The sequence below is a fragment of the Camelus ferus genome, chromosome 2 (genome assembly GCF_009834535.1).
Source record: "Camelus ferus isolate YT-003-E chromosome 2, BCGSAC_Cfer_1.0, whole genome shotgun sequence".
NCBI lineage: Eukaryota > Metazoa > Chordata > Mammalia > Artiodactyla > Camelidae > Camelus > Camelus ferus.
Genome location: NC_045697.1, coordinates 45,366,236 through 45,392,335, shown reverse-complemented (window position 1 = coordinate 45,392,335; position 26,100 = coordinate 45,366,236). Strand labels below are relative to the sequence as shown.

General features: G+C 40.2%; 1 protein-coding gene across 1 annotated transcript in view; it reads right to left on the bottom strand.

Moving 5' to 3' along the window:
* Positions 1-25,563, bottom strand: part of PRKG2 (protein kinase cGMP-dependent 2) — a 95,290-nt gene extending 69,727 nt beyond the window's left edge. Inside the window, exons 1-2 of the mRNA XM_032456912.1 lie at positions 25,334-25,563; positions 15,395-15,868 (exon numbers count right to left, since the gene is read on the bottom strand). Coding sequence (XP_032312803.1) covers positions 15,395-15,855 — 461 coding nt within the window. The 5' untranslated portion in view covers positions 15,856-15,868; positions 25,334-25,563. The remainder of the gene's footprint in view (positions 1-15,394; positions 15,869-25,333) is intronic.
* Positions 25,564-26,100: the final 537 nt, after the last annotated feature.

The following is a 26,100-nucleotide window of genomic DNA, read 5'->3' as shown; positions in this document are numbered from 1 at the left end:
TTAATCTCATGATCTAATTGATATTTTAAAAGACTGTATTCAACAAATTCAGAATACACCTTCTTTTCAAGTACACATGGAGCTTTCATGAAAACTGACCATGCAGGGACCATAAAGCAAATCTAACAAATTTCACAGGAACAAATAATACATAGAATATTCTTTGAATACAATAGAAGCTAAAAATTTAAGCTAGAAATCAATAACAAAATCAATAACAAAAATAATCAGAAAATCCTCAAATGTTTGAGAACTGAGCAATACATTTCTAAACAGCCTGCTGATGAAAGAAAGATTAAATCATAGAGAAGTCAGATAATATTCTGAAATAAATAATGAATATGTGATATATCAAAACTTGTGGGATGCAGTTAAATCAATAGGGAGAGGAAAACCTGCAGTATTAAATAGATATATTACAAAACAAAACAGATGAAAAATAAATGACTTAAGTGTCCATCTGAAAAGAATAGCAATTGGGCTCAAAAAAAGGGAAAAGGAAATAATAAAATGGAAGCAAAAAGTAATAACACAGAAAATAAAAGTGCAATGAAGACAATCAAGACAACCCAAAACAGTTTATTTGAAAAGACTAAGAGAAATGATAAATTCACAGCAAATGGGGGTGGGAGATGGTAGGGAGAAAGAATAATTACCAACGTTCGAAATGATAAGGGAGACATCACTATAGATATTACAGATATGAAAAAAGTGGATAATATTTAATAACTATTTTTAAAATTTAGATTAAATTAAAAATTCATAGAAAAATACAGCATACCAAATCTGACATGAGAAAAAAAATAGAAAACCTGATTAGCAATAAACAAAATAAAAAATAAAAACTATCCCACAAAGAAAATTCTAGACCTAAGTGACATCATTAAGTTTTCCAAACATTTAAGGAAAAACTATTATTAATCTGATATAATATTTTCCAGAAAATAGAAAAAAGAAAAATTTCCCAACTGATAGTGCCAGAATAGCATATTAATAAAAACACATATTACAAGAAAGAAAAATTGAAGGTTAACACTCCTAATTAAGATAGGTACAAAAGTCAAAAACAAACAAGTATGTAAAATAAGTTTTCTAGATCAGACTGAAAATTAATTAATATAATTAATCACATGAAAAAAATTAAGAGAAAAATACATAGCAAAATCCTATAGGATAAGGAAAAAGTATTTAATAAAATTAAAGACCTGTATACAAGTTTTAATTTTAAAATCACTTAGTAAATCAGGGATAGAGGGGAATTTCCTTAATCTAAAAATCTATAAAATAAAACAAAAATAGAAAGTATCATGTCACATGTGAAATACTGAAAGCTTTCCTCCAGATGTCAGAAATGGGACACTTCAATGCTGAGTAAGAACTCTGAGCAAAATTTAATAAAATGAGAAAAAAAGAAATAAAAGAAAAAATATACCAAAGATATAAACACATTTTAGAAATAAAATGGCCATTTTTTCCAAAAGACATGGTTCTGTAAGTAGAAAAATTCATATAATGTACAGCTAAAAACTATCAAAATTAATAAGTGATTTCAATAATCTCACTGGATTCAAGGTCAATAAGCATTCAATTGCATTCCTATATCACAGCATCAAATTAAAATGAAAATTTTTAAAAGACATCATTTTAAAAGATCAAAAACATCAACTATATAAGATTATATCTAACAAAAATGTGTAAGACCGCTACACAGAAAAGTACAAAATATTAAGAGAAATAACGAATATCTAAATAAATGGAGGCCTATAGCATGGTCGTGAATGGGAAGACTACATTTTTTAATGATTCTATTCAAATTGATTCGGTTCAATGAAATCTCAATAAACATTCTAATAAAAATTGTTTTGATGAAAATTGACAAGCTAACTGTAAAATACTTAGTCATAAGAAGGCCCAAGAATAGCCATCACAGCACTGGAGAACAATAAAATTGAAGACTTAAAGTAATGGGTATCAAGAATTATTATTAATCAAAATAATTGAGAGACTATACTGCTGGCACAAGGATGGACAAAAAGACCTTTAGAACTGAACAGAAAGTTCAAAAACCACCCCAAACATACATAGATATTTGATTTATGACAACAGTTATACTATAGAGCTAGGAGGGAAAGCCGACATCGTAGGAAATACACACATTAAAAAGTGCTCACCCTTGTTAATTATCAAGGAAAAGCAAACCAAAACTACAATGAGGTACAACAACATACCCGCCAGAATGGCTCAGATAAATAGGACTGACAATGCTAAATGCCAGTGAGGATGGAGAGTAACAAAATTCACACCTTGCCAGTGGGCAATGTATACGTTTTTCAAACATTTTGGAAAATAATGTAGCAATCTATATTAAATGTGAACTTAGATAAAATGTACTATTCATACATTATGCCGTACACCAGAAATTGACACAACATTGTAAACTGACTATACTTCAATAAAAAATAGTAAAAGAAAATCGCTGAACTCCAGAATCAACCAAATATCCATCAATAGTAGAACTGATAAATTGTTGCACAGTCATATAACAAACACCATAAAGCAATGATAATTCATGAACCATTGCCAAATACAATATCATAAATGACTCTCACTATGTAAACTAAAGAAGTCAGACTGTAGAGTCCGTACTCTATAATTCTATTAACATAAAGTTCAAATAAATGCAATAATAATTTATGGTAATGCCAGTGCAGATGGTGGCTGCCTTTGAAGTAGATAATAGGGAAGGACTGGAAGGGAGCAGAAAGGGCTTCTGAGGTGCTGCTAAGGTTCTGTTTCCTGATCTGTTTGGTGGTTACATGGGCGTGTTCACTTTATGATTTGTGTACTTCTATTAAAAATTCATTTGAAATAAATGTGTATATGGCTTTGGAGGCAGAAGATCCTAGGTTCAAATCCCAGCTTTGCTACTTCCCAGCTGTGTGACCTTGGTCAAGTCACTTAACCTTTCTGAACCTCAGGTCTTTCCTCTGTGAATAGAGTATAGTAATCATACTTACTATATAGGAATACTATGCACATGAACTAAGATAAGGTGCCAATACATAATAAATTGCAGTAATTGTAGTAGGTGGCAATGGTAGTATTTATAGCATGCTTTTCGTGGGGAAGAGTGGGATGGGAAAAGTTCTAGAAACCATGGAGAAACAAAAAGGCACTGCCAAGACCCTCTGCTCAGTGTAAAGTTCCTCCAGTAGGGCTGGATCTCGAATTTCTGTCCATCAGTGGCAGCATCCATTGGTAATCCTTTCATAATCCTTTTATACCCCCAACTTACATAATCAACATTCTTTGAAGCAATAAATTCTTGTCCTCTAAGTTGCTTCAGGAAGTTTAATTTGTCAAAGTCTGCTGACAGTTCTTGTTAAGCTGGGTCCTCAATCTTCCTTCTCTGGTCCTGTTTCCTAGAGGCCTGTGTTCTCACTGTTTTTGCCTGTGTCTTGCAAACTTCTTTGCACAAGGCTCAGTGTAAAGCAGGGACCAAAAGCCTCCAGTTTACTTCTCAACTATCAAGAATTTCTTGTGAGCACAGAGGCCAAGGCAACTTCACTTGTGCAGCATTTCATAGCTTAATTATAGACCCAAATAGAAAGCATATTGTAAGACATATTTGTCAAGGGCCCAAGATCTAAAAGCTGGAATGCCAGGGATTCCTGGAATCTGGAATGCCAGTATTGAATTTCTAAATCTGCCACTAAGGAACTGTGGAACCCTGGGCAAGTCACTTAATCTCCAGTTGTCTCAGTTGTAAAAAGATTATAATCATAGTCCATAGGTCAAAGGATTTCCAAGAGAATTAATTAACAATATAGAGCACAAAGAGCATGGCCTGGAACATAAAATACATTACGTAAGGGATAGGTGTACTATTATAGGTCAGCAAGTTACCAGCAACTTAAAAACCTTTGAGTTAAAACAACTCTGAAAACTCTATCCTTGAGAGTTTATTTATTCAGAGAGACTCCTTCACACTGTAGGTAAAACTCCTGACAGTCCAGGCCCCCTCCCTGTCCAGCCTCCCCATGCTCGGAGTACCCCAGGCCCACGGTACTGCTTGCAGGCCCCCAAGTGCGGCAGGCCACTTCATCTCCAGGCCCTCCATTCCTCCTCAAAATTCAGCTCAAGGCCGTCTCTCCAATGGCTCTTTCCCTGATGCCACCAAGCAGTCTGCTACCTCCTTCTTTTGGACATCCATCTCTTAGAAGATCAGTCATACAAGACTGTAATACATTTTAATTTCCTGAAAGGAATCTTCAAGGATGATCTTCAAGGGTGTGCCTACCCTTTCTTCATCCTCTTACCTAAAATCCAGAATTGTCCCTGGCACATAGTAGGGACTCTACAAAATTAATGCTAAATGACATTCAAATTATTTCCTAGTTTAACAATGATGGCTATGGAGACAAGAGGGGAGGTGGGAAACACCAGTCACCTAGGAAGCAGGCACAGGTAATAAGCAGGACAAGCATCTCTTTATTTCCTTCTCTCTCAATATTTTGAGTAATAAACCAAAAAGAAAAAAAAAGCTAAAAAATGCATGTTTATAGTTTGAGAAACTAGCGTGAGAAAGATGAGGTCCTTCTGTAGGTAATCGGAAAATGAGCGTAACTCTCTCCTGTCGACTCTCTTACCCTATTGCCCGTGTAATTAAGTACAGTTGTAATTTGATCATGTTTACTGTTACTTCATGCTTACAACAAACATTTCACCCTCCCTTTCTTAAATGTGTGCAGATGATCCAATTCCCAGGAGCCTCAAAGAACAGAGTTTCATAATGAAATGTTGAAAACAAGCAAAGCTTACGGGGAAGCTAATCTGACACACACAATGATATGCATAATCATCACTATGCTGCATGGTAATTAGGTAGAAATGGTAAATAGTTTTCTTACATGTCTGTAATGAGCATCGCTCTCAGATTGTCAAACTGAGTATTTCGGGAATCAGCTGCAGGGACGCCTGTTCCTATAACAAAATGGTTCTCTCTCAATCATCACTGCACATTACAATTGTCGAGGGACCTTCTCTAAATCCTGACACCCAGGGCCCTCAGTTCAAACTGATTTAATCAGACTCCCTGGGGTTGGACCAGGGCCTCCGTATTTTTTAATACTCCCCTGGTGATTACAATGTGCACTTAAGGTTAAGAATCACAGCTGCAAACAAGAAAACACAAGGGAGTTTGAAGCTGTCCTTTCCCTCTATATTCCCACAGCTCTGGGAACAAGTCTCCCTTGAAGGCTCATCAAATAATCAATCAACTACTATTAAGTAATTAATGATTGATTAATCAACAATAATCAGATGAATGTTCATCACAAGACTCTGCTATATCTTATTCTCCTTTACAAGATGACAAATTACTACAGAAAAGGGAAAATCATTACTGTTCTTCCTTCCAGCATCCTTTATGGCACCTGAAACAGCCTGGCACTTAGGGGCATACTGTCAAGTCAGCCCCAGGACTCAACACTTTTTTTTTTTCAATTGTTATAAAATACATAACATAAACTTTTTAAGTGCTCAGTTCAGTGGCATTAAGTATACTCCCATTATTTCGCATCTATCCCCACCATCCATCTCCAGAACTTATCTCATATTCCCAAACTAAAACTCTGTACCCAATAAACAATGACTCCCCATTCCCCGCTCCTCCCAGCCCCTGGAAGCTTCCATTCTACCTTATGTCTCTAGGAATTTGACTGCTCCAGGTACCTAATATAAATGGTAATAATACTCATTTTGAATCTTATTTCACATAGCATGATGTCCTCAAGGTTCATTCACATTGCAGCATGAAAAAGGAAAGGATTTCCCTCCTTTTTAAGGCAGATTAATACCTCATTTTGTGTATATACTGTATTGTGTTTATCCATTCTTCCATCAATGGGCATTTGGATTGTTTCCACCCTTTGGTTCTTGTGAATATGCTTCATGTAAAGACTCTGGACTTTTGATGTATGGCTTTACATATCCAGTGTGGCCAACATTCTTAGAGAAAATCTCACACCAGAGAGGCAGAAGGGCCTGGTATGGTGTGCAGAATTCTAAGATGGCCCCATGATCTCCACCCAGCTAGTGTCACACTGTTACATAATCCCATCCTTTTGACTGGAGATGGAACCTGGGACTTGCTCCTTGCCAGCAGAACATGGTAACCGTGATGGGAGGGTCACCCAGTGCATGTTATATAAGGTCTCATCTTAGCAACAATACAGAGATTCTCCAGCTTGCCCTGAAGAAGTAAGTTGCCGTGTTCTGAGAGGGCCTACGATGGGGACATATGGCAGGGAACTCTGGGCAGAACTCTAGGAGCTGACAGCAGCCCCTAACTGACAGCCAGCAAGAAAATGGGGACCTCAGTTCTACCACCACGAGCAACTGAATTCTGCCAGCAATCATTTGAGCTTAGAGGAGGACCTCTTCTACTAGAAAGCTCTAGAAAGGAACACAGCCTGTCGACACCTTGACTGCAGCCCTGTGAAGCCCTGAGCAGATGACCAAAACAGCTTCAGCCAGACCTGACCCACAGAAAAGCTGAGATAACAAATATGTGATGTTCTAAGCTGCTAAGTTTGTGGTAACGTGTTATGGAACAATAGAAAACTAATATCTGGGTTTCCCTGAGTTTCTACTCCTGAGAAATATCAAGTAGTATCTTCTCCTGCTCACTTTTTACCTCCCTTTTTCTCATCTCATCTGGAGAGAAGAGACCGGAAGCTATAGATCTTTCTTTCCTTATTTCCCAGAGCTTACTTATAAACCCCAAAAAGACTACCAAAGCTGATGCTTGGACTTTACCAATTAAAATTAATTTTTCGTAACAAACTCCTGGAAGGACTAAAAGGAAACTGAGAGTTCCTGATCACTCACACTTTAATACGAATTTTCTACATAAGATTTTTCTGGCCATTATTGGCCATAGCTCTCAAAAAATAAAAACAAAAACAAAACAAAACAAAGCAAACAAACAAAACCTGTCAAACCAGACTGCACTGAAAAATCTACAACTAACAAATGCTTCTAAGGAAAGTCAGATGGAGGGGAGCAAATCACCTTAAAATAAGACTTTAAAGAAAGAAAACAGGTTTAATTAAAGGACAATTACAACAAATTTCTCTTTCACAGAGAAGGTACTTCCACAGCTTAAAAACTGAAAAGCTTTTCCTTGGCTTCAGATTTTTTTACCCCTTCTTGAGAATTCAAATGCAGTTTAAACCCTAGAAAAAGTCAGGTGACCAGAGCTGAGCCAGCTGCTCACGCTTTGGAAGGAAAAGGGAGGCTCCCTGGAACCTGACGCCTCAGGCAAGGTCAGGGACGATGCTTCCCTCTGATCTGACAAGCAAGGAGAAAAGGCCACTGTCTTCTCAGTCAGACTATTTCTACTCCACTCTTTCCTAGGAATCTAGCAGGGGAAAATGGGCAGTGTCCAGAATGGCATGAAATGCGTGGGAGAAAGAAAAATGGGTCCAGAAAGAGCAGCCCATTTCAGAGGACGTTCTGAAGATGTAAGAGAGGAGAGCTGAAGGCTTTGCGCAGGCCCCAGGACAGCGGTTCAAAGCCAGCACTGCTCAGTCACCTGGAGTAACTTATCTGGAGGCAAGCAGATCCACGAACTACTATAAACATTCTATAAATTAGTAAGCTAGCGGGCAAAATCAGACATGTTATGATTAAGTGGCAGCTATCTTGGTCTCCAGATGAGGCTACACAGCGTTAGGCACTACTGATTAGCACCATGGACCAGTTACTCAGGCTTGGTAAGCCTCGGGTAGTAATACTTAGCCGGCAGGTTGTTGTGAAAACAAATGAGGTTACTCTAAATAGGTCATAGCGCAGTGCGCCTGGCTTATAATAGGTACTCCAAATTGGTACTGATGGCTATTGACTAGTCTAATGCTGAGACTGGAGGAAAACTGGGGGCAAATAAAATAAAAGTATAAAGGAAGAAAATTAGATAGGGAGGAGACAGAAAGAAATACAGAAAATAAAAGGAAGAAAACAAAATTAAAGAATTGAATATTCAGTAACTATTTGTTAAGCTAAATGTGTTAATCTGATGGGGTAAAGGGAATCTTTCCAGCCAAGGCTATTGGGACAAAAATTGCTGTGGTTTTTGTGTAGTATAAAAATATCACAGAATATGCTATAACTCAGGAATGGAGATCACTGGGCGGGGGAAGGGTGGCTCTGAGTCAGCTGGGCACTGACAATAAGCACTTAGATATCTGATTCTTTACAATTAGCCCTCAAGTCCTAAGTGTTTCCTGAGGCTTAATTACGCATTTCCCCTGACAGCTAGCAACTGACAGACTGGAAGGTGTGAGGTTAAAGTGAGAAGCAGCAGAGGGTTGCTATACACCAAGCAGGTGATTTGAGAGGTTGAGAGAGGGTCCAGGTGGGGTGCAAAGTGAGAAGAGCCCAGGCCCTTTGGCATCTAAAGAGAAAGAAGAAAAAAGCAGGGGCAGGAAGTGACGAAGCTGGGTACTAGGGTACAGGAAGTCTTCTCTGAGATGGCAAGGCAGCTACCACTGAATTCTAGGCTTCAACTCCTCCATGCTCCTTACCTGTCCTTTTTTTTTTTGAAGTTTAACAGCACTGCCCATCCCAGCCCCAACCAGCTCTAAGGGGAGCCATCCACTTCGCACATCGGGGTAGAGAACACCCTCTTGACATTCGGCAGACTCAGCTTGGAAACCTGGTTCAGTGGACGACCTTGTACAAGCTGTTGAATGCTCCTGAGCTTTCATTTCACCTCCGGGCCAAGGTTAAAGTAACACCTACCTCATTAGGCAAGTGTCCAGGCTCCATGGGATAATAGATGGAAAACAACAGAGCAAACAACTTGGTTTTCTCACTGCATCCCTGTGTAGCTAGCTCTGATCTGCATGTCTAATGCACATTACTGCTATAAAACATAACCTCTGTTTTCAGACATTCTGGCATCTTTCACCAGACACATCACCCAGCTCCCTTTACCCAAAATTTCAGGCTATCAGGTCACCACACAAGTGGACTTTCCTCTTCCTCCATCTTTTATACGGGGAGCTTCACTTTTTTGCTTTTCTCAAGACCCCAGGTTAAGGAATAGTATTTACAAGCATATGCATGAGGTTTTTAACTATTCATCTGATAAAGAGTCTGTACATGCACTCTCAGTAATCTTTAATAATCTTTCTAAGTAAAATCTACATAAAGAACGTCTCATACAGTAACATCTAAGTCACTGTTTCATGGAATTAAAAGATTTCTTTCCCTCCCACTCTCAGCAAAATTTTCCTCTACTGCAAAGTGGTAACAGTGCAGCACTTTCTGAAAGCACAGTTTTCAGGGAGAAATAGCAATAGCCGGGAGCTGTTTGTAACTATAGGGAAAAAATAGAAACATATCTATTTCTAATTATATATTTATTTTTTACAAGGCTTCCCAACTAAGATATAAAGAATCCTCCTCTAATTTTCGTTTTGGTATAGTGGTATATTGGAGTTGTTAAAAGAGACTTTAGGTAGCAGAAGTCCTGGTTTTGAATCCCGGTTCCAACATTACAACCTTAGGCAAGGTATTTAATTCTGCATGCCTCGGTTTCCTTCTACATAAAACGATACGTAAGAATCACAACTTTTACAGTTGTGATGGTAGTAATATCTATCTCACAAGTCTGGTGTGAGGATTAAATGATCCAACGTTTGGGAGGCATTCAGAGTGGTCAGTGATGTACAAATGTTGTTATTATTACTACTGTCTTTTTACTCCAGAGAAACACTCCTGCTCGATAAAGAAGCTGCATTCCTATAATGCACATTCAAACGTGCAGTGCTGCTTTCGAAAGGAAGCCCCAATAATAACAAATATCCTCTTCCTCACTGCTGTTCCACATCTTGTTTAAATGGTTGACTCACTAACGCTTTCCACTTTTACCTATTCTGCTCCTGGGGTGGGAGTGACAAACGAGACTAATTGTCCTTCCTAAAACTACAGTCAACTTCTGAAGTCAGCCGACAAGTCTTTGTTTTCTCTTTCCTTTTCACAGAAGAACAATACTTTCAAATGATAGTTTAGGCGTTCTTCGTGAAAGGCAGTCGTACCAGCAACTTGCCAGATGTCTCTGATTAATTCGCCTGTGTTCCACCAGACATTCTGCACGAGCTTGTAATTTTGCTCTGCCGGGGCTGAAGTTTGCTAAACAATGTCTACATCAACAGAAAATTTAATTTCAGTAAGAGGTCTGACCTTGGGATGCCTGGTTGTCCTGGTGTTTGAGGCAGGTCAGATGTGGACAGAAATGAGATCTGAGCTCTTTCTCACTCTCCTTTGCCACTGATGCTCAGTTGTCAGCCTTGAGAACCACTGTACTTACTTGGGAACCTATTCATCCATTCGTGCCCCTCCACCTACATCACAGTCTGTACGGCCAGATGGATCAAACCCATTCTCTGTGTCCTCTTCACACAGGTCTGAGCTCTGAGGATCCAGCACTTGGTGAACATTGATGCAATGGGTAAGCTCTGCTCAACTCTGCTCGGAAGAAGCCAGGAAGCACACTGTTCTTCCTCCCAATCAACAGAGCATGTCAAAATAAAGCAGACTGGTGGCCAAACCAATCTGACTTGAGGCCTTTGATCTTTGTGGTTGTTTTAAGAACTCTAGTGTAGGCAGATAGGGTAGGGGTGGCTGGAGGAGGAGAATCAGACATAACTTGCTTGACATAAGAGAAGCCATTTTAAAGCTAAACCATTTTCCGATCTAAGCCTGACCACAGTGCTTGTCCTTGACCAGGCCAGGGAAATCACCATATCAGAGACAATAAATCAGTTGTAAAGACTCCAAGTTCTAGTCCGAAGCACATCCTTGAGCTATTTTGCAGAAGCCAAATCTCCCTCAAGCACCCAACAACCAGACTAACTGGAACCTAAGAAATGATGTTGCTGACCTTTGCCGACCCTCAAGATTTCAATCGAGAGCTGGGACTCTGTCGATCTTTGCCCCAATTCTATGCTGAATTCTCCTCTGCTCAAGCCCCTTCATAAATACGCATGTACGCTTAGCTGAAAACTCCAGTTTTGCTGTTTGAGGAGATACTGCTTTGGGAAATATCCCCAGTGTTCTCCTTACTTGCTGCAAGTAATAAATTCATCCTTCCCCCACTCTTTGGCTTGGTTGTGTCTTTTGGCTTGACACCCCCAAGAGGCAAATCCAGTTTTCAGGAAACACTAGGACTGTAGAGGGAAAATACTGGTTTCAAAGTCAAGAATCTTGGATTTTAATCTTAGCTCTTGCCACTCACCATGGCATATTCCGCAACTCCCCAGCACCTGTTTCTTCACTTCTCCAGTAAGGGGCATAGTTGGCGGTGGGGAATGGCAGGGGAGGGAGGCATGAAACAATCTCTAAAGTTCCTCCAGCTCTAAAATCTTCTGATAGTCACCACAATAAGTTGAAATCAGAGATCAGAGTATCTGCTATACTGTAATGCTCTGACTCATCCTGATTTACGATACTTCAGTAAGGCTGAGGACCTGTAATAAAACACACTACGTGCCCACACAGTCGTAGGCTTCTGAAGATCTGAAATGGTCAGTGGGCACAAAGCCAAGTCCCTACAAAAGGCTACAATAGACTGCAGGTTCAGGGCTGCTGAGGACTGATCCCACACTGTGCCCATGTCATCTGACAGGCTCATTCTCATTTTCTGAGACTTTGTTCTAATACTGAACACAGGTCTTATTTTGCCTACAAAGCTTTCCCAAATTTCACTAGGTCATAATTCCCATCTCAGGAGATAGTAGTTACAGTCAAAAACACATAATCTAGAACTGCAATATCCAATAGAGTGGTCATTGGACACATGTGGCTGTATAATTGTAAAACAAATTGAAATTAAAAATTCAATTCCTCAGTGGCACAAGCCCCATTTCCAGAGTTCAACAGCCACATTTTGCTATTGGCTACAATACTGGACCACACAGATTATAGAACATTTCCATCACTGCTGAAAGTTCCCTTGGACAGCACTGAGTTATTCTAAAGCCTGATCTTACAAAGTAGATCCTTGCATTTTGCAAAAGGCAAATTTCAAGAGTTCTCTGATGCATTAGAGCATAAGTCTTTCTGTATAAAACAGGGAGGTGCAACTATACCATTTAAGCTACCCTCTCAGACCCTGCAAGTACACTTGCAGGGTACAAGACAGCCAAGACGGCATGAGCGGGCTGCCTGGCAGTCTGAGAGGTTCACTTGCCATTCACAAGACATTTGAGCACAGAAACCTTAGCGAACTCACAGACAGCTGTGGCATAGGTCTTAGAGTCTCTCATGAATTACTGGATCTGAATCCTCAAATTCCAAATCTATCATCCCCCCAAATGTTATTCTCAGCTGTCGGTCAGTACTTCATTTCTCCCTAATGTTGTTGACTGCAGGGGGGCTGGGAGTCTCTCCTCACTTCCCTGCTCACTGTTAAGTCCTCATCTGAGATACCCTTTTTGACAAAAAGTCTAAGAAGCCATTCAATGGCTTTCTGATGCAGTGTGGAGGGGAGGCCTTATCCAAAATGCAGTTGACATGTGTTAGTAGAAATAAATACAGTCATAAACAAGTAAATCATGAGAACCTAGAAATAAATGAAGGTGCCATTTTGACTGATATTTAAATTCTCTAATATTTAACAGGAACTGCTTGGAAAAGTAGCCAAATCAATGGATACTGTCCAGCATCCTTTTATCAGTGAATGGTGCCCTCATCTTTTCTAAAGTTCTAACTTCTAGAAACTTGTTTCTTACAAAATTCGTGAAGACTGTATAAAAGATGAATTAAAACATTCTAACTTTACTTATGGCTTTTCTCTAAAACTGGAACTATGTGAAAATGGTAAGTGAATTGTAATATTGAGCACGTTCAAAGAACCGGAAAATTTTAAATCTCTGAACTGATGATGTTAGCTATCTACATTTAGCCAGTTATTCCAGACTTAAGGGGAAAGACATTTTATAAGGGAGACTGCAAGGAAAACTGAGACATATTGTATATATGTATATGTAGTTTAATCACTTTGCTGTACACCAGAAACTAACACAACATTGTAAATCAACTATACTTCAATTTACAAAAAAACACTTCCAATTAAGCTGTGGCATGTCTTCAATTGTAAGGAACATCCCAATATCAGAAATGTTGGAATGTGAAAAAACAAAGAGTGGTTCCCATATTTTTACTTAATTTTTCAATTCAGAACCGAAAGGTCTATGAAAGCATTAAGAGGAATATGAGGGCATAAGTGATCCAATTTGGCCTCTTTAGGACTTAATCACTAAGGAATCAGTTATCCCATTTCTTCGTCTTGTCCTCAGCACAAACCGATACCCATTTGGCTTGACTTTATGATGGATGAGCGGAATCGTTGCCAATTCTTATTCAGGGCCTATAATGTCTTTCCTCTCCCGTGTCCCACTCATGACAGACAGGTGGTTTGGCCCCAGAACTAACTGTTCCCAGCTACTGATTTTCTCTGCCGGGTTATAACAGAGCTAATTTTAAAAATACAGAGTAATGTACTTATCTTGGATTGTTCTGTTACTTCACTCTGGGAGAATGATGTTTTGCCTAAAGATGGACAAAAATCTTTGGAATAAAATAATTAAAAATAATCTTCATTCAAGAGGAGAAGTCTCATAGAAAATGTAGGAAGAGGGTCAAAGAAGATGAATTGCTATTACATTCTCTCACATATCTCTCCTAGATATGCAAACACATTACTACTTGAGAGTTTTTTGTGGGTAAATAATACATTATGCTTATATATGCATATATAGTAATATAATGCATAATATATAGTATTACCATATGTGTGTATATCTCTTACACATCAAAAGAGAACACTATGATGTTTAATTTTTGAAAAACAAGCATAAGTTTGTAAGCAACATTTATAATTTCTGAATTCATACCACTGAAAACAAATAATTATTATTTACACAATAAGAATAGATAAGATCTTTCTAAATCAACTAGTCATAAAATTCTCGGCTTAGAAAAGTCTTCTGAACTCTCATATTAGTCAGATTCTTTCAGCCACAGAGTATTATGACTAATAATCCAGCATGACTTGTTTCCTTAACAAATATTTACTGATCATTTGCTACTTGCCAAGCACTGTCAACAAATTGATGAATTAACCCTCCCTCTACAATCCTGTTGTCAAAAATTAATCATTTATTTAAGTCAGATATTTTATCTTGATTTATGTTACTTGTGTCAGTGAATAAATTAAAAGTTGCTTTAATTTTACTAATCTTGCAGTTTGCAAGAGAGATCCAGGCTCAGCCAAGACATTATCAAGGCAAAAGATCTAACTGCAACTAAGAAATACTCAGTCGTTTAAAAAGAGAACAGAAAAAAAAACTCTAACTCATGATGTTTCCAGTCAATCTTTCCTGATTAGGAAATTAAAATTTCGGCCAGAAAAGAAACATATACATATACAAACACACACACACACACACGTAAACACATGCCTGCATAAGAATGTTGTGGTAAATATTTACATGTCTTTTTAAAAATCCTTATTTTTTAAATTATTTCTGGCTTTTAATTGTTCCCTCTTCCCAAGATACTCTTTCCACCTAGTCTATGCTCCTCGTGCTCCTTTGGGTCTCAGTTAAAGGTCACCTCCTCAGCCAGGCTTCCGTGACAAGCCCAGTTCCGTTGCCTCCATCCCCTTCTCTCCCTCTAATCCCAGACACCACTCATTATACTGCTGGGTTCATCATATCTTTTATCTTAATTAATAATTACACAATGTTTACTTGTTTCCATGTATACTATCTCCTCACAAGAAAGGCTCTGTGTCTATTCATTCACTGATTTATACTTAGCATCTAAGACAGTGGCTGGCAGAGCGCAGTGCACGACCGTGGGATGAATGAATGAATTCATCCCCCTTGGAGGCTCAGTCTTGGCCCTTTTTTCACGACACTTGCAGACTAAGTGCTAAGAAGTGGGTTCTGCTATGTTCATAATGTATCGTGATTTGTGTACACCGTTAAGACCACTTCTACAGGAAGAGAGAAGAGCGGACTTTCTGAAACAACCTCTTCCCTCCCCTACAGTTTTCAAAACCATGGAAATGACTTTCATAAACTCAGTTCCTCAGTTATGCAAATCACACATCAAAGTCCAGGAGAAGCACAAACCCTGCTTTAAAAAGAAGTTCTGCTTAAAAGGAGACCCTGCTGCAAAACAAAACCATTCCTGAAGCCCACCACTCTGAAATCCAAAATGGTTAATATGCTCTTTTCCACTGAGGGGGCTCAATTAATGCCACTCTAATGTCTCATTAGATTAAGGCCATCTAAGTCAAAAGGGTGTGGGACCTTCTTACCTGGAGTCCTTTCTGACTCTTGCTTTCTCAAAGGAAAATTCAGGTGGTTTGTTGAGGTCATAGGTTCGGGTGGTTGGCTCAGCGGACACTCCAGCCTTCGCTCCCCTTCGGCTGTGGAGGGAAACCAATCCCGAGGTCTTGCGGTGGACCTCCAGGGGCACTTTATCTGGAGAGGCCTGACACGGGCTTCCTCCCTGCATGTGCACCACATCCTGAAGCTTGTTCAGCTGGATGCACTTGCTCTGGAGCTCCTCTGTGAGCTCTGCGATGGCCACAGTCTGCTTGGACAGCTGCTCCCGCAGCTCCTTCAGATGGTACTCCCGTTCCTGGATCTCAGCATCCTTCCTCCTCAGCTCTCTCTCCAGCTCTGTCACCTTGCTCCGGAGGGCACTGGCAGTGAGGTTCCCAGACTGGCCATCTGGGTTCTTGGAATGTTTGGGTTTCACTGAACCATTTCCCATTTTGCTCAAGGACCTGAAAGAGGGCACAGAATTGTGAATTATGTCATGGAGCTGCACTTCCCAATGGCCCCTACCGCTCGTCTCATGCCACTCTGTTTCATAAATAGAAACACAGGAGGCACCGCTGTTCAATAAGCAATACATTCCCCACACTTCCAGAAGGAAAGCTATGGGATGGATTTCCTTTGTCCCTCTGTGAGGACAAGTTGGCACTTGGTTTCATTCTTCCCTGTCCCTTTGCTGGCACAAACATCACACCTAAGTATTTTGCACAAACGGCCTGCATTACCTGCTGTTCTGTTTGGTTATTCTCTCTGGACAGCTGTCAAAAGCATCACAACAAAACTGCGATGCGGATGTCAGCATGGCAAAGATAAAACGCCAACGAGCAGCTACGGCATCGGAGGCTTGTTAATGTCACAACTCTCACAGCTCCCTGTGCGGCTACACTAAGAAACCGCCCCTGATTTAGAAAATAACACATCTGCGTTCCTCAGGAGGAAGAGGCAGAGTTGGTGTTGCTTGATTAGTACGTTTCTCCTGCCCTATGAGCCTATTACATTTGGCTTTTCTGACAATGCTCACTTCTGGATGGCAGTTATTAGAAGGTATAATAGAGTTATGGGGATTCTTCTACACCCTTTACTTCATATCCTAAAGCCAAGACTGTCCAAAAAATAACAACCTAGGGGGCAAGCCTCGATTATTTTCCCATAAAGAAAATCCTCAGTAGACATTCCAAAGTAGTTACTAATCCAGTGAGTCTCAGGATGTGATGTCCATATCAGGGAGTATGAGGCATCATTTCAGTAGATTCAGAAACATTTCTTAGTTCAATAGTTATGTATTTCAACATTCGTTAGAAATATAAAAAATTGGCATCACAAAATTTTGAGGCTCAGTTAGGTATTTAAGTTTACTGAGTCAATTCAGTGAAAATAAAAAAATAATCTGCAGATAATAAGCACATATGAGCAAAATCAAAAAGAAGAACTTGAATGGGTGAAGTTTGGAAAATACTGCTTTGATTAATTATTATCAAGTTTAAGACTTTTTAGGCTAGCTATTTAAATTTCATACCTTTGCATATGCAATTTTTGAGAGCCATAACCCAAGAAACTTGTAAACTAAGTTTGAATTATCACTCGTTCTCTAATATCTGAAGACATGGATGAAACTTTGAAGTTATAAATCCCACAAATCCTTGCTCCTCTCTCTCTCCAAATTTAAAACTCAGAGAGACATGAAATGCTCAGACTGATCTCACTAGCTCTACCGGAATCATCACCGTGACCTCTACAACAAAGACAAAGACACAAAACAGCCTCTAAGTATCAAATGGATGCAACCAAATAGCCAATCCAGGTCGCCTAAGATGGATGGTACAAACAGAAAATAAATGTACTTATAAAAGTAATCTCGCAATACCCAGACATTCTTCATAGAATGCAGGTTCAAAATAGTCATTAATAAACATTAGCCTCCAGAGAATCGCCTTAATATGTCACAGAGATGTGGCAGGTTTAACCTGTAAGTTTTTGTTGCCTTGGCACCATTTATTACTCTTATATATTAGGAATATATAAAAAGGTTAAGGAGAAGAAATTCAAAGAAGTGGCCCTGGACACCCTGGTAACCTGATCAAGCAATTCAGAAGACATTCGATTGGGAACTGAGAATAAACTTCAATGAGATTCTGAACGACAAGCAAGAGAAGGGTACCCCCAAAGGTATCTTCAATTAATGTGTGCACAAGTTTCTAACATGCAGCACTGAGACATCTTGTAGACGCACTTTTTTAGTTCATGGACAAGCATTCCTAAGCCAAGGCAAGATAAGGGAGAGGAATGGGCATAGGAAAAGAAATTGCCTTATAAAGAACAAAAGTAAGCACAAAAACTTTAAAATCTAATATTAAACTAACAACTTAATCTTTATTCATAGAGCAATTGCTTACAAAGACCTAACTAAATGCTGTGTACTATGTCAAGGGCATAAATCCATGAATTTGCAGTCAAATTTGACACAGAAAATCATTCTAGCAATCTAAATATGAAAAGGCTTAGAATCATTTTTGCTCTATATATGGTAGTCAAAACATTCTGTACCAACCCAATAATTTTACAAACCTGAAACACAATAAGGTAGAAGATGTTAAATTCTCCCCAAACACCAACACTTCTCTGGTTTTAGTGAAGTCCGTTTGGAAGCTGTATAAATCTCTTGAGCTATTTAGAATTCCAAAGAGGGGTGAAATGAGAGTAACTAACTCATCTTTCAAGTCACTAATTTAAGATATGTAAGTAAATCACTGAATGGCTCAATACCAAGTCTGATTTCTTAGTTAGTTTAACCATTTCAATTTTGGTGTCCCTCAAGCCAAGGTTTCAAGTGTCTGGCTTCATAAAACCTAATTGGATTCACTTTGTTTCCTGTTTGTATCAGTCACTAAGATGGACAAGCTATTTCTCAAATAAGTATTGCTAGTCACAAGCAGAAGCAAACCACAGGGTGTTGCTCTATCAACCTAGCAACTATAGGTTATTAGAATCATTCTTATAATCAAAGGACATGTATGGTAATAAGAAATGAGCTTGGTGATAAGATCAGGATTTTTTTCATATAATTGACATACAGCACTGTGTAAGTTTAAGGTGGACAGCATAATGATGTGACTTACATACATCATGAAACGATGACCACGAGAAGTTTAGTGAACATTTATCCATCATCTTGTCGTGATACACAATTAAAGAAATAGAAAAAATTTTTCCTTGTGATGAGAAATCTTAGGATTTTCACTATTAACAGCTTTCATAAATAACATACAGCAGTGTTCATTTTATTTACCATGTTGTATACTATATGTCTACTATTTATTTATCTTATAACTGGATGTTTGTACTTTTTGCCTGCCTACATCCAATTCCCACCCCCTCTGCCTGATAACCTCAAATCTGATTTCTTTTTCAGTGAGTTTGCTTGTTTGTTTGTTTTTGAAGTAAAATGAAATAATAAGAAATGAGCATGGAAATGAGTTTCTTCTGTACAGCACAGGTAAATTCAATGGCTTGCAGTAACCCATAAAGAAAAAGAACATGAAAAGGAATACATATATGTATATGTATGACTGAAACTTTACACTGTACGCCAGAAATTGACAGAAGATTGTAAACTGACTGTACTTCAGTTGAAACGGGGGAAAAAAAAAGAAATGAGCATGGAGACAAAGATCAGGATTTAACATAAGCAATGGAGTCCAGCCAGGCAGGGTAGGAAAACAATCTCCCCCTTCCCAGCTGCATAATCCTCTATAAATTACTTAGAATCTGAGGTTTTCAAATCTAGAAAGTGGATATAATTATATCCATCATAGAGATTTATCATCAAGAGCGTGTTTGTAAGGCATTCTGTGCACTGTCTGGCATGTAGTAGGCACCAAGTACCTTACAGTACGGGACTGGTGGCTTGGTGTGAGGAAAAGCCCAGAGGGCGTCATTACTGAGTGGAGAAGTCTAGTAGCAAGAGGTTCTTAAAGAGAAAAATTATTGTGAGGGGAGGGGGTGTCCTTACTCTGAATTACAGCTTTCTTTAAGAGACGAAAAAGCCATTCTGGAATAAACAACCTGGAAAACCCTCCCAGTTAAGGGAAGCCCTGCCAAAAGATGGAGACCAGAAGGCGTCATGAACACCCCACCCTCGGATCCAGGACTGCACAGACTCCTCATCTGTAATTCCCTCATGTAGCCTCTATTTACACATATTTCACTGACACCCTTAAGCCAAAAAGGCCCACTTAATTTTCTTTGAAGGCAACAAAAAAATCATGGTTCACTGTGAAGAAGGTATTCTGCAACTAGGGTCAGGGGCAAGGAATATGATGAGTAGTGGCATTTAGCAAAAGAGATCAATACTATATAAAATTATAAATTATTATCACATTAATTTAATCAAGATTTAAGAATTGTCATTTACAAGAGGTAACTAGAAAAGACACAGGAAATGCAAAGCTGACTTGCAGGCCAATTAACGCCTGACAGCCGGTGTGGGAGGAATCCAGCTTTGTTGTCTGTTTTTCCTCTAGCCCTAAAGTAGTTTGAAACCAGAATCTTGGCTCTGATCAAGACAGTATCTATTTTTTTCTCTACCCATCTGGATTCTGATATATATATATATATATATCTGTAAATACAGGAGACAGTATAGTGCTGGCTAAGGTAGAGAGCCAGCGTCCCAATCCAAGTACCTTCACTTAGTATTTCTATGCCCTTGGCCACGATATTAAGTGTGAGCATGAATAATAGAAAAAGTAGACACACAGATTGACAGAGAAACAAAATAATGTTGCATGTCATTTAAAGTTGTTAGAGGGTTCAATGAGATAAACCATGATAAGAACTTAGCACAGCACCTGACATGTAGTATGTGTTTAATAAATATTAAATATTACTATTATTATTATTAAAATTATTTACCTAATGAAATAACTCATTCTAGTAGAATAACTTACTGATCAAAAAAATCTGCCCTAAGCCAGCAGGGTGTTGCAGGAGAACAAAGTTAGAGTGCTGATACTACCAGACTTCAATACTTACTATACAGCTGCAATAATTAAGACAGTTTGGTGTTGGTGAAAAAATAGACAACTAACTTAATGGTATAGCACAGAGAACCCAGAAATAGACCCACAAAAATTTAGTCAACTGATCTATGACAAAGGAGCAAAGATTAAATCAATGGGGAAAGATAATCTTTTCAACAAATTGTATTGGAGCAACTGGAAATCCATATGCCAAAAAAAAAAAAAAATCTAGACACAGAACTTACATCTTTCACAAAAATTAGATCAGAACAGATCAAAGACCTAAGTGTAAAACACAAACTATAGGACTGCTAGTAGACAATACTGGAAAAAAAATCTAAGTGATCTTGAGTTTGATGATAACTTTTTAGATAAAACACCAAAAGCACAATCCATGAAGGGAAAAATTGATAAGCTGGACTTCATTAAATAAAAACTTTTGCTCTGCAAAAGACACTGTTAAGAAAATAAAACAACAAGCCACAGACTGAGAGAAAGAATTTGCAAAACACCTATCTCATAAAGGACTATTATCCAAAATATATAAGAAACTCTTAACATTCAACAATAAGAAAATGAACAACCCAGCTGAAAAAGATCTAAACAGACACCTCACCAAAGAAGATACACACATGGCATACAAAGATATGAAAAATTCTCAATATTAAACGTCTTTAGAGACTCTCAAATTAAAACAGCAATGAGATACCATGCTCCTCAGTATTTATCCAACTGATAAGAAAATATTTGTCCAACACCAAAACCTGAATGTGGATGTTTACAAAAGTTTTATTCATAATTGCCAAAACTTGGAAGCAGCCAAGATGTCTTTCAATAGACAAATGGCTAAACAAACTGTGGTACATCCAGACAATGGAATATTATTCAGTGATGAAAAGCAATGACTATCAAGCCCCGAAAAAACATGGAGGAACTTTAAATGCATACTGTTAAGTGAAGGAAGACAATCTGAAAAGCTTACATACTGTATGATTCCATTTATGTGACATTCTGGAAAAGACAAAACTGGAGACATAAGATCAGTAGTTTCCAGGAGACTGGGGAGAGTGAGGAAAAAATGAATAGGTGGAGTACAGAGGAATTTCAGGGCAGTGAAGTTATTCTATGCAATACTGCTATGGTGGATATATGTCATTATATATTTGTCCAGAACTGAGCAACAAAAAGAGCAATCTCTAATGGTTTCAGTTAATTTTTCAACATTGGCTCCTCAGCTGTAACAAATGTACCACACTGATTCAAGATGCTGAGAACAGGGGAGGGGAGGGGAGACTAGGGAAACTCTCCGTACTTTTCATCCAATTTTTCTGTAAACCTAAAACTACTCTAAAAAAGAAAGTCTATTAAAACAAACAAACAAACAAGTATGTACCAAGAGTGAGTACAAGAAAGTTGATAGCATATTCAGGGAACAGGCTGAAATGCATGATGGGTAAAGGAGAGTGATGAAAAATGAAGCTGAAAAAGTACAATACTGGAAAAAAGATACTGAAAAACTATATGCCATTTATGGTGTCTAAATTTAGTGTAGGTCAAGTTTTTTTCAAGTCACATGGTCAGATTTGTCCTTTAGAAAAATAATTAATTGTTTTGTAATAAATATGCAATGGAGTGAAAAAAGCTTCGAGGAAGAAAGACAAAGTAAGAGGCTATCACACCAATCCAAGTTAAGAGGGGATGAGGACAAGGTAAAGGTGAGAAAGAGTCCCAACCCTATTCTAACGGTGAACTCAAGAAAAAATGGACCATCTCCATGGTGGCCAGAAGAGAAAAACATTATCATAGGGGATTTGATAAAAGCCATGGCTATAAGCAACTCCGCAATTTCCTTCCCTTCAATAAATCATGAAAAGTAGGACAGATTCTTTTTCATAATATGGGCAAGTAAGCCCAAAGTCAAATGAATTACAGAGGCTTCTAGAGACAGTTTTCTAAGTTGACATGAAACTGATGCATCTCAAACTTGAACTCTTAACTTTGCCTCACCAAATTTCTTTCAAAAAATAATTAACCATCACTGAGTATATAAATCCCTGCTGCTCCTCCCTGAAGCAACCACAAAGAGTTGTCCTTATGAGAAACAACTCAGTTTCACGTAGATGCCACAATTAAAAGCTTCTGTCCATCTGACCCTGTGACTGTTGACCTGGGGCTCCATTTTGAATCTACTGCTTGTTTTCTCTGACCACAGCATCTTAATTTGGGGAGTAATTTTCCCTCATGAAGCAGTCATATGAGCTTTTTATTGTACCAAAATTTCAGCTACTCCTGAGGCTGACTGTCTTTTTGAAGTGCCCCACAGAAATATTTACAGCAAGTTTTATAAATGCTACATATTCCATATTTTCACTGCCAAACATACTGGCATTCCATTCAGCTTCTTTTGGGTGCTATGGTAGCAGATAAGCAGGTAAACACAAGGAAATGTAATTTTATAGGTGTAGGTCTGGAGATTGTAGCTGATGGAATTTGAGTAATCTTAAGAAAAAGAATAAAGATTTGGAATTTTCCATTATGGCAACTGGGTAAGAGATGATGTCATTAACCAAAACAAGGAGTAGATTTGAGGGATATGACAGTGAGTTTAACTTTGGACAGTTTGAGGAAGCTGTGGAACCATTAAAGCCAAGAAGTTCAGTAGGCAGTAAGAAACAAGGGACGAGAAAATCAAAGGGGAGAAGCTGAAAATACTTAGCAATCGTCGATACAAAAGTAAAAGGTAAAGCTGAAGAAGTAGATAAAAGTGCCCAGGAGATTGGCAATAGGGGAAGAAGAGTGTTTAGATCCATGTGAAGTTTGAGAGAAAAACTAGAGAGATGGTAAGAAGAAGCTATTGTGTTTGTCAGAGAGAGGATGTGGATGGATTAAAAGTAAAAGGCAAGAATGGTGGGAGGAATACTGCAGGGGCAGAATCTCCAAATGTGGTAATTAAATGGGCGCGCGTAAGAGGAGAGTCAAAAAAGGTTCCAATGTTTTGATCTTGGCAGGCTTAGAGGACGGCAGTACTATGAACTCATTCATTCATTAAAAATGAATACAGCACCATCTATGGGCTAGGCACTGTGACACTGACCACAGTCAAGAGAAAAAGCATGCTTTATGGAGAAAGTATTGAGTCTGGATTTGTATCTGTTGAGTTTGAGGTGCCCGTGGTCATCAAAGTGGAAATCTCTAGCAGACGGTAGCAAAGAAGGTCAAGGCAAGTGGTAAGAACTGAAGTCCCACTAGTAGATGCGATCACTAAGGGAGAAAAGTAAGGAATGCCTCTATTGTTATGTGTGTACATTTAGATGGTACCTGTGGATATGACCTATAGGAGAAGACGGGGAGGAGCTGCCAATAACAAAGATGGAGAAGGAACAGTTGTACAGTAAGAGATCCAAGAGAAGTATCATAGAAGCCGTGAAGATGAGATTTTCAGGAGGTGAGCAGGCTGCAGCTCATCCCACAGGCATATCAAAGTAAATCAGATCAGAGGGGAAAATACTGAATTTAGCCTTTCACATAAGAATTGGGTTAGAAACCGGATTACAAAGGACCCTGGGAAGAGCAGACACTAATAGTACTTCAAAATGGTACCATGGTTCATGCGATGGGTTTTCAGAATAGCAAAAACATGAGAGTATTTGTAAGCCCAGAATAATGAACCAGTGAATACCGAGAAAATGAAAACACAGAAAAAGGGGATAATTGTTAGGATAATAGCTTAGAGGAAGCAAGAAAATATGGGCTCAAACGGCTTGGGCAGGTTCCAGGCAACATATGCCTTCGCTGTGAAGGGAATTAGCCTCATCTGTAAGGATTTCAGAGGACTGGAGCGAAGCATTTCAGGTAAAAGAGAAAGATCTCTGTGTACCATATTTTTATGTCATTTATTCTTAGTCACACAGTGTTCCAATGGTGAAGATGGCCTCTAACTCACCAAAGAGAATTCTCCACCATATGAGACTACCTACCCTCCTGTGTAAAACTAAACTGTAGTACCGGCGACAGCTACTGTTATGTGGGACTGATCGCCTCCTCCCAGAGTTAAACAGAAACTTCCAAAGAAAAGAGACAGTAATTTCTAAGGAACTAGGCGGGGGGAGGGGGGGTACGGGGGGACGAGGAGGCAGGCAGGTGTGTGCTGCTCTCTTCCTTTATAAAGAAGCTCCTGGACACTTTGGCAACGAGATGAAGATCAGCGCGTCAACCTTTCTCCCTGTCCATTCTGCGTGCGTTGTTTCTTCGTATTCTGAGCCATGGTCTCACCTGCTGTGCCTCTGCACCCTAGTTCTTCTCAAACTTGAACCCCTTGCTTTTTCTCTCATCCCCAAAGTGACTGATTTCGTTTTTGTCTGTTTGCTTTTGTTTCTTCACCGCCGGGAAAAAAGAGAGTAAGAAATGGGAAAGCGCCTCACGGTGCCTAGAGTGACACAGGACACCCACACAAGTTTACAAGGACTCGTGAAGTCCTCGCCCGAGACCTCGTCTCCTAACAGCTCCCCGGAGCTCGGCGAAGCGGAGCCGGGAGCGCACGCCCCGACAGGACCGCCAAGCCTTCAGCCCAGGGCAGCAGCCTCCCCGGCCGCCCGGGGTAAAGGAGTGAGAACCTAACGACTCCCCGCGGGAGCTAAGCTCGCCCCTCCCGCCCCCAGCTGAGCTTCTGGAAATCCAGTAGCTTTCCCCTGCCCCCAGGAGCTCACGGAAGGCGGCCACCCCTGAGCGAAGGCACCGCGTGCACGCGTTCACACGCCAGGAGCACAGGCAGGAGAGCTGCTGGGTGTGGAACCGAGGCGCACCGCGCGCACCGCACACCTCAGCCGGCACCCGCGCGCAGCCTGGCCCCGGCCCCTCGGCGCCCCTCGGACGGGGCCCCACGCACGCGAGCCTCACCAGACAGCCGGGTAACTTTCCAGGTGCGCAGCTCGTCTCCTGGGCGCCGCCGCCCCTGCGTCTCCGCGTCCGCTCACTCGCCGCCCTCCCTGCCCAGCCTCCGGCGGCGCCCCAGCGGGGCGCGGGTCAGCTCAGCCAACCCGGGCCGGGCGCGGGGCGCGCAGCGCGGGCCCGGGGCTGCCAGCGCCGCCGCTCGCGCTACGTGGGAGCCGGGGGCGCGGGCGAGCGCGCTGGGCGCAGGAGCTGCGGCGGCTCGGGTGCTGCCGCCTGGCTTCTCCGCGGGGGCCGGTGCAGAGGAGACGCGCCGGGAGGGAGGGAGGGAAGGAGGGAGGAGAGGAGGGGAGGAAAAGGAGGGGGGCAGGGGTCAGCCGGGGCGATGGCGTGGAAGAGCAGGGAGCCGGCTTCCCTGAAGGTGGGGTCACCCGCGCGCGCACCCACACCGCCCCAACCTTTACTCCCGAGACAAGCTAGCGGCGACAGCCGCAGTGTGCGCTTTATACCCCATCCCCTCCGGAGTGAGACAACTTAAGTAGGGAGATAACATCGTGGTTGTAAGCAATTTTTTTTTCATGTTATTATTTCTATTTCAAGTGTGTGGGACGAGGCGAGAGGAAAGTTCAGGGAGGTGTTCATCTTTTCCTTCCCCTCCCTCTTCCCCCCTCCATCTCCACCCTCCTACCTCCACCCCACCCCCACCCCCACCCCAGTCTGTGTTCACTGCAAGGCTCTCTCCCACCTCGCCTCCACTCCCAGAGCACAAACAAGCG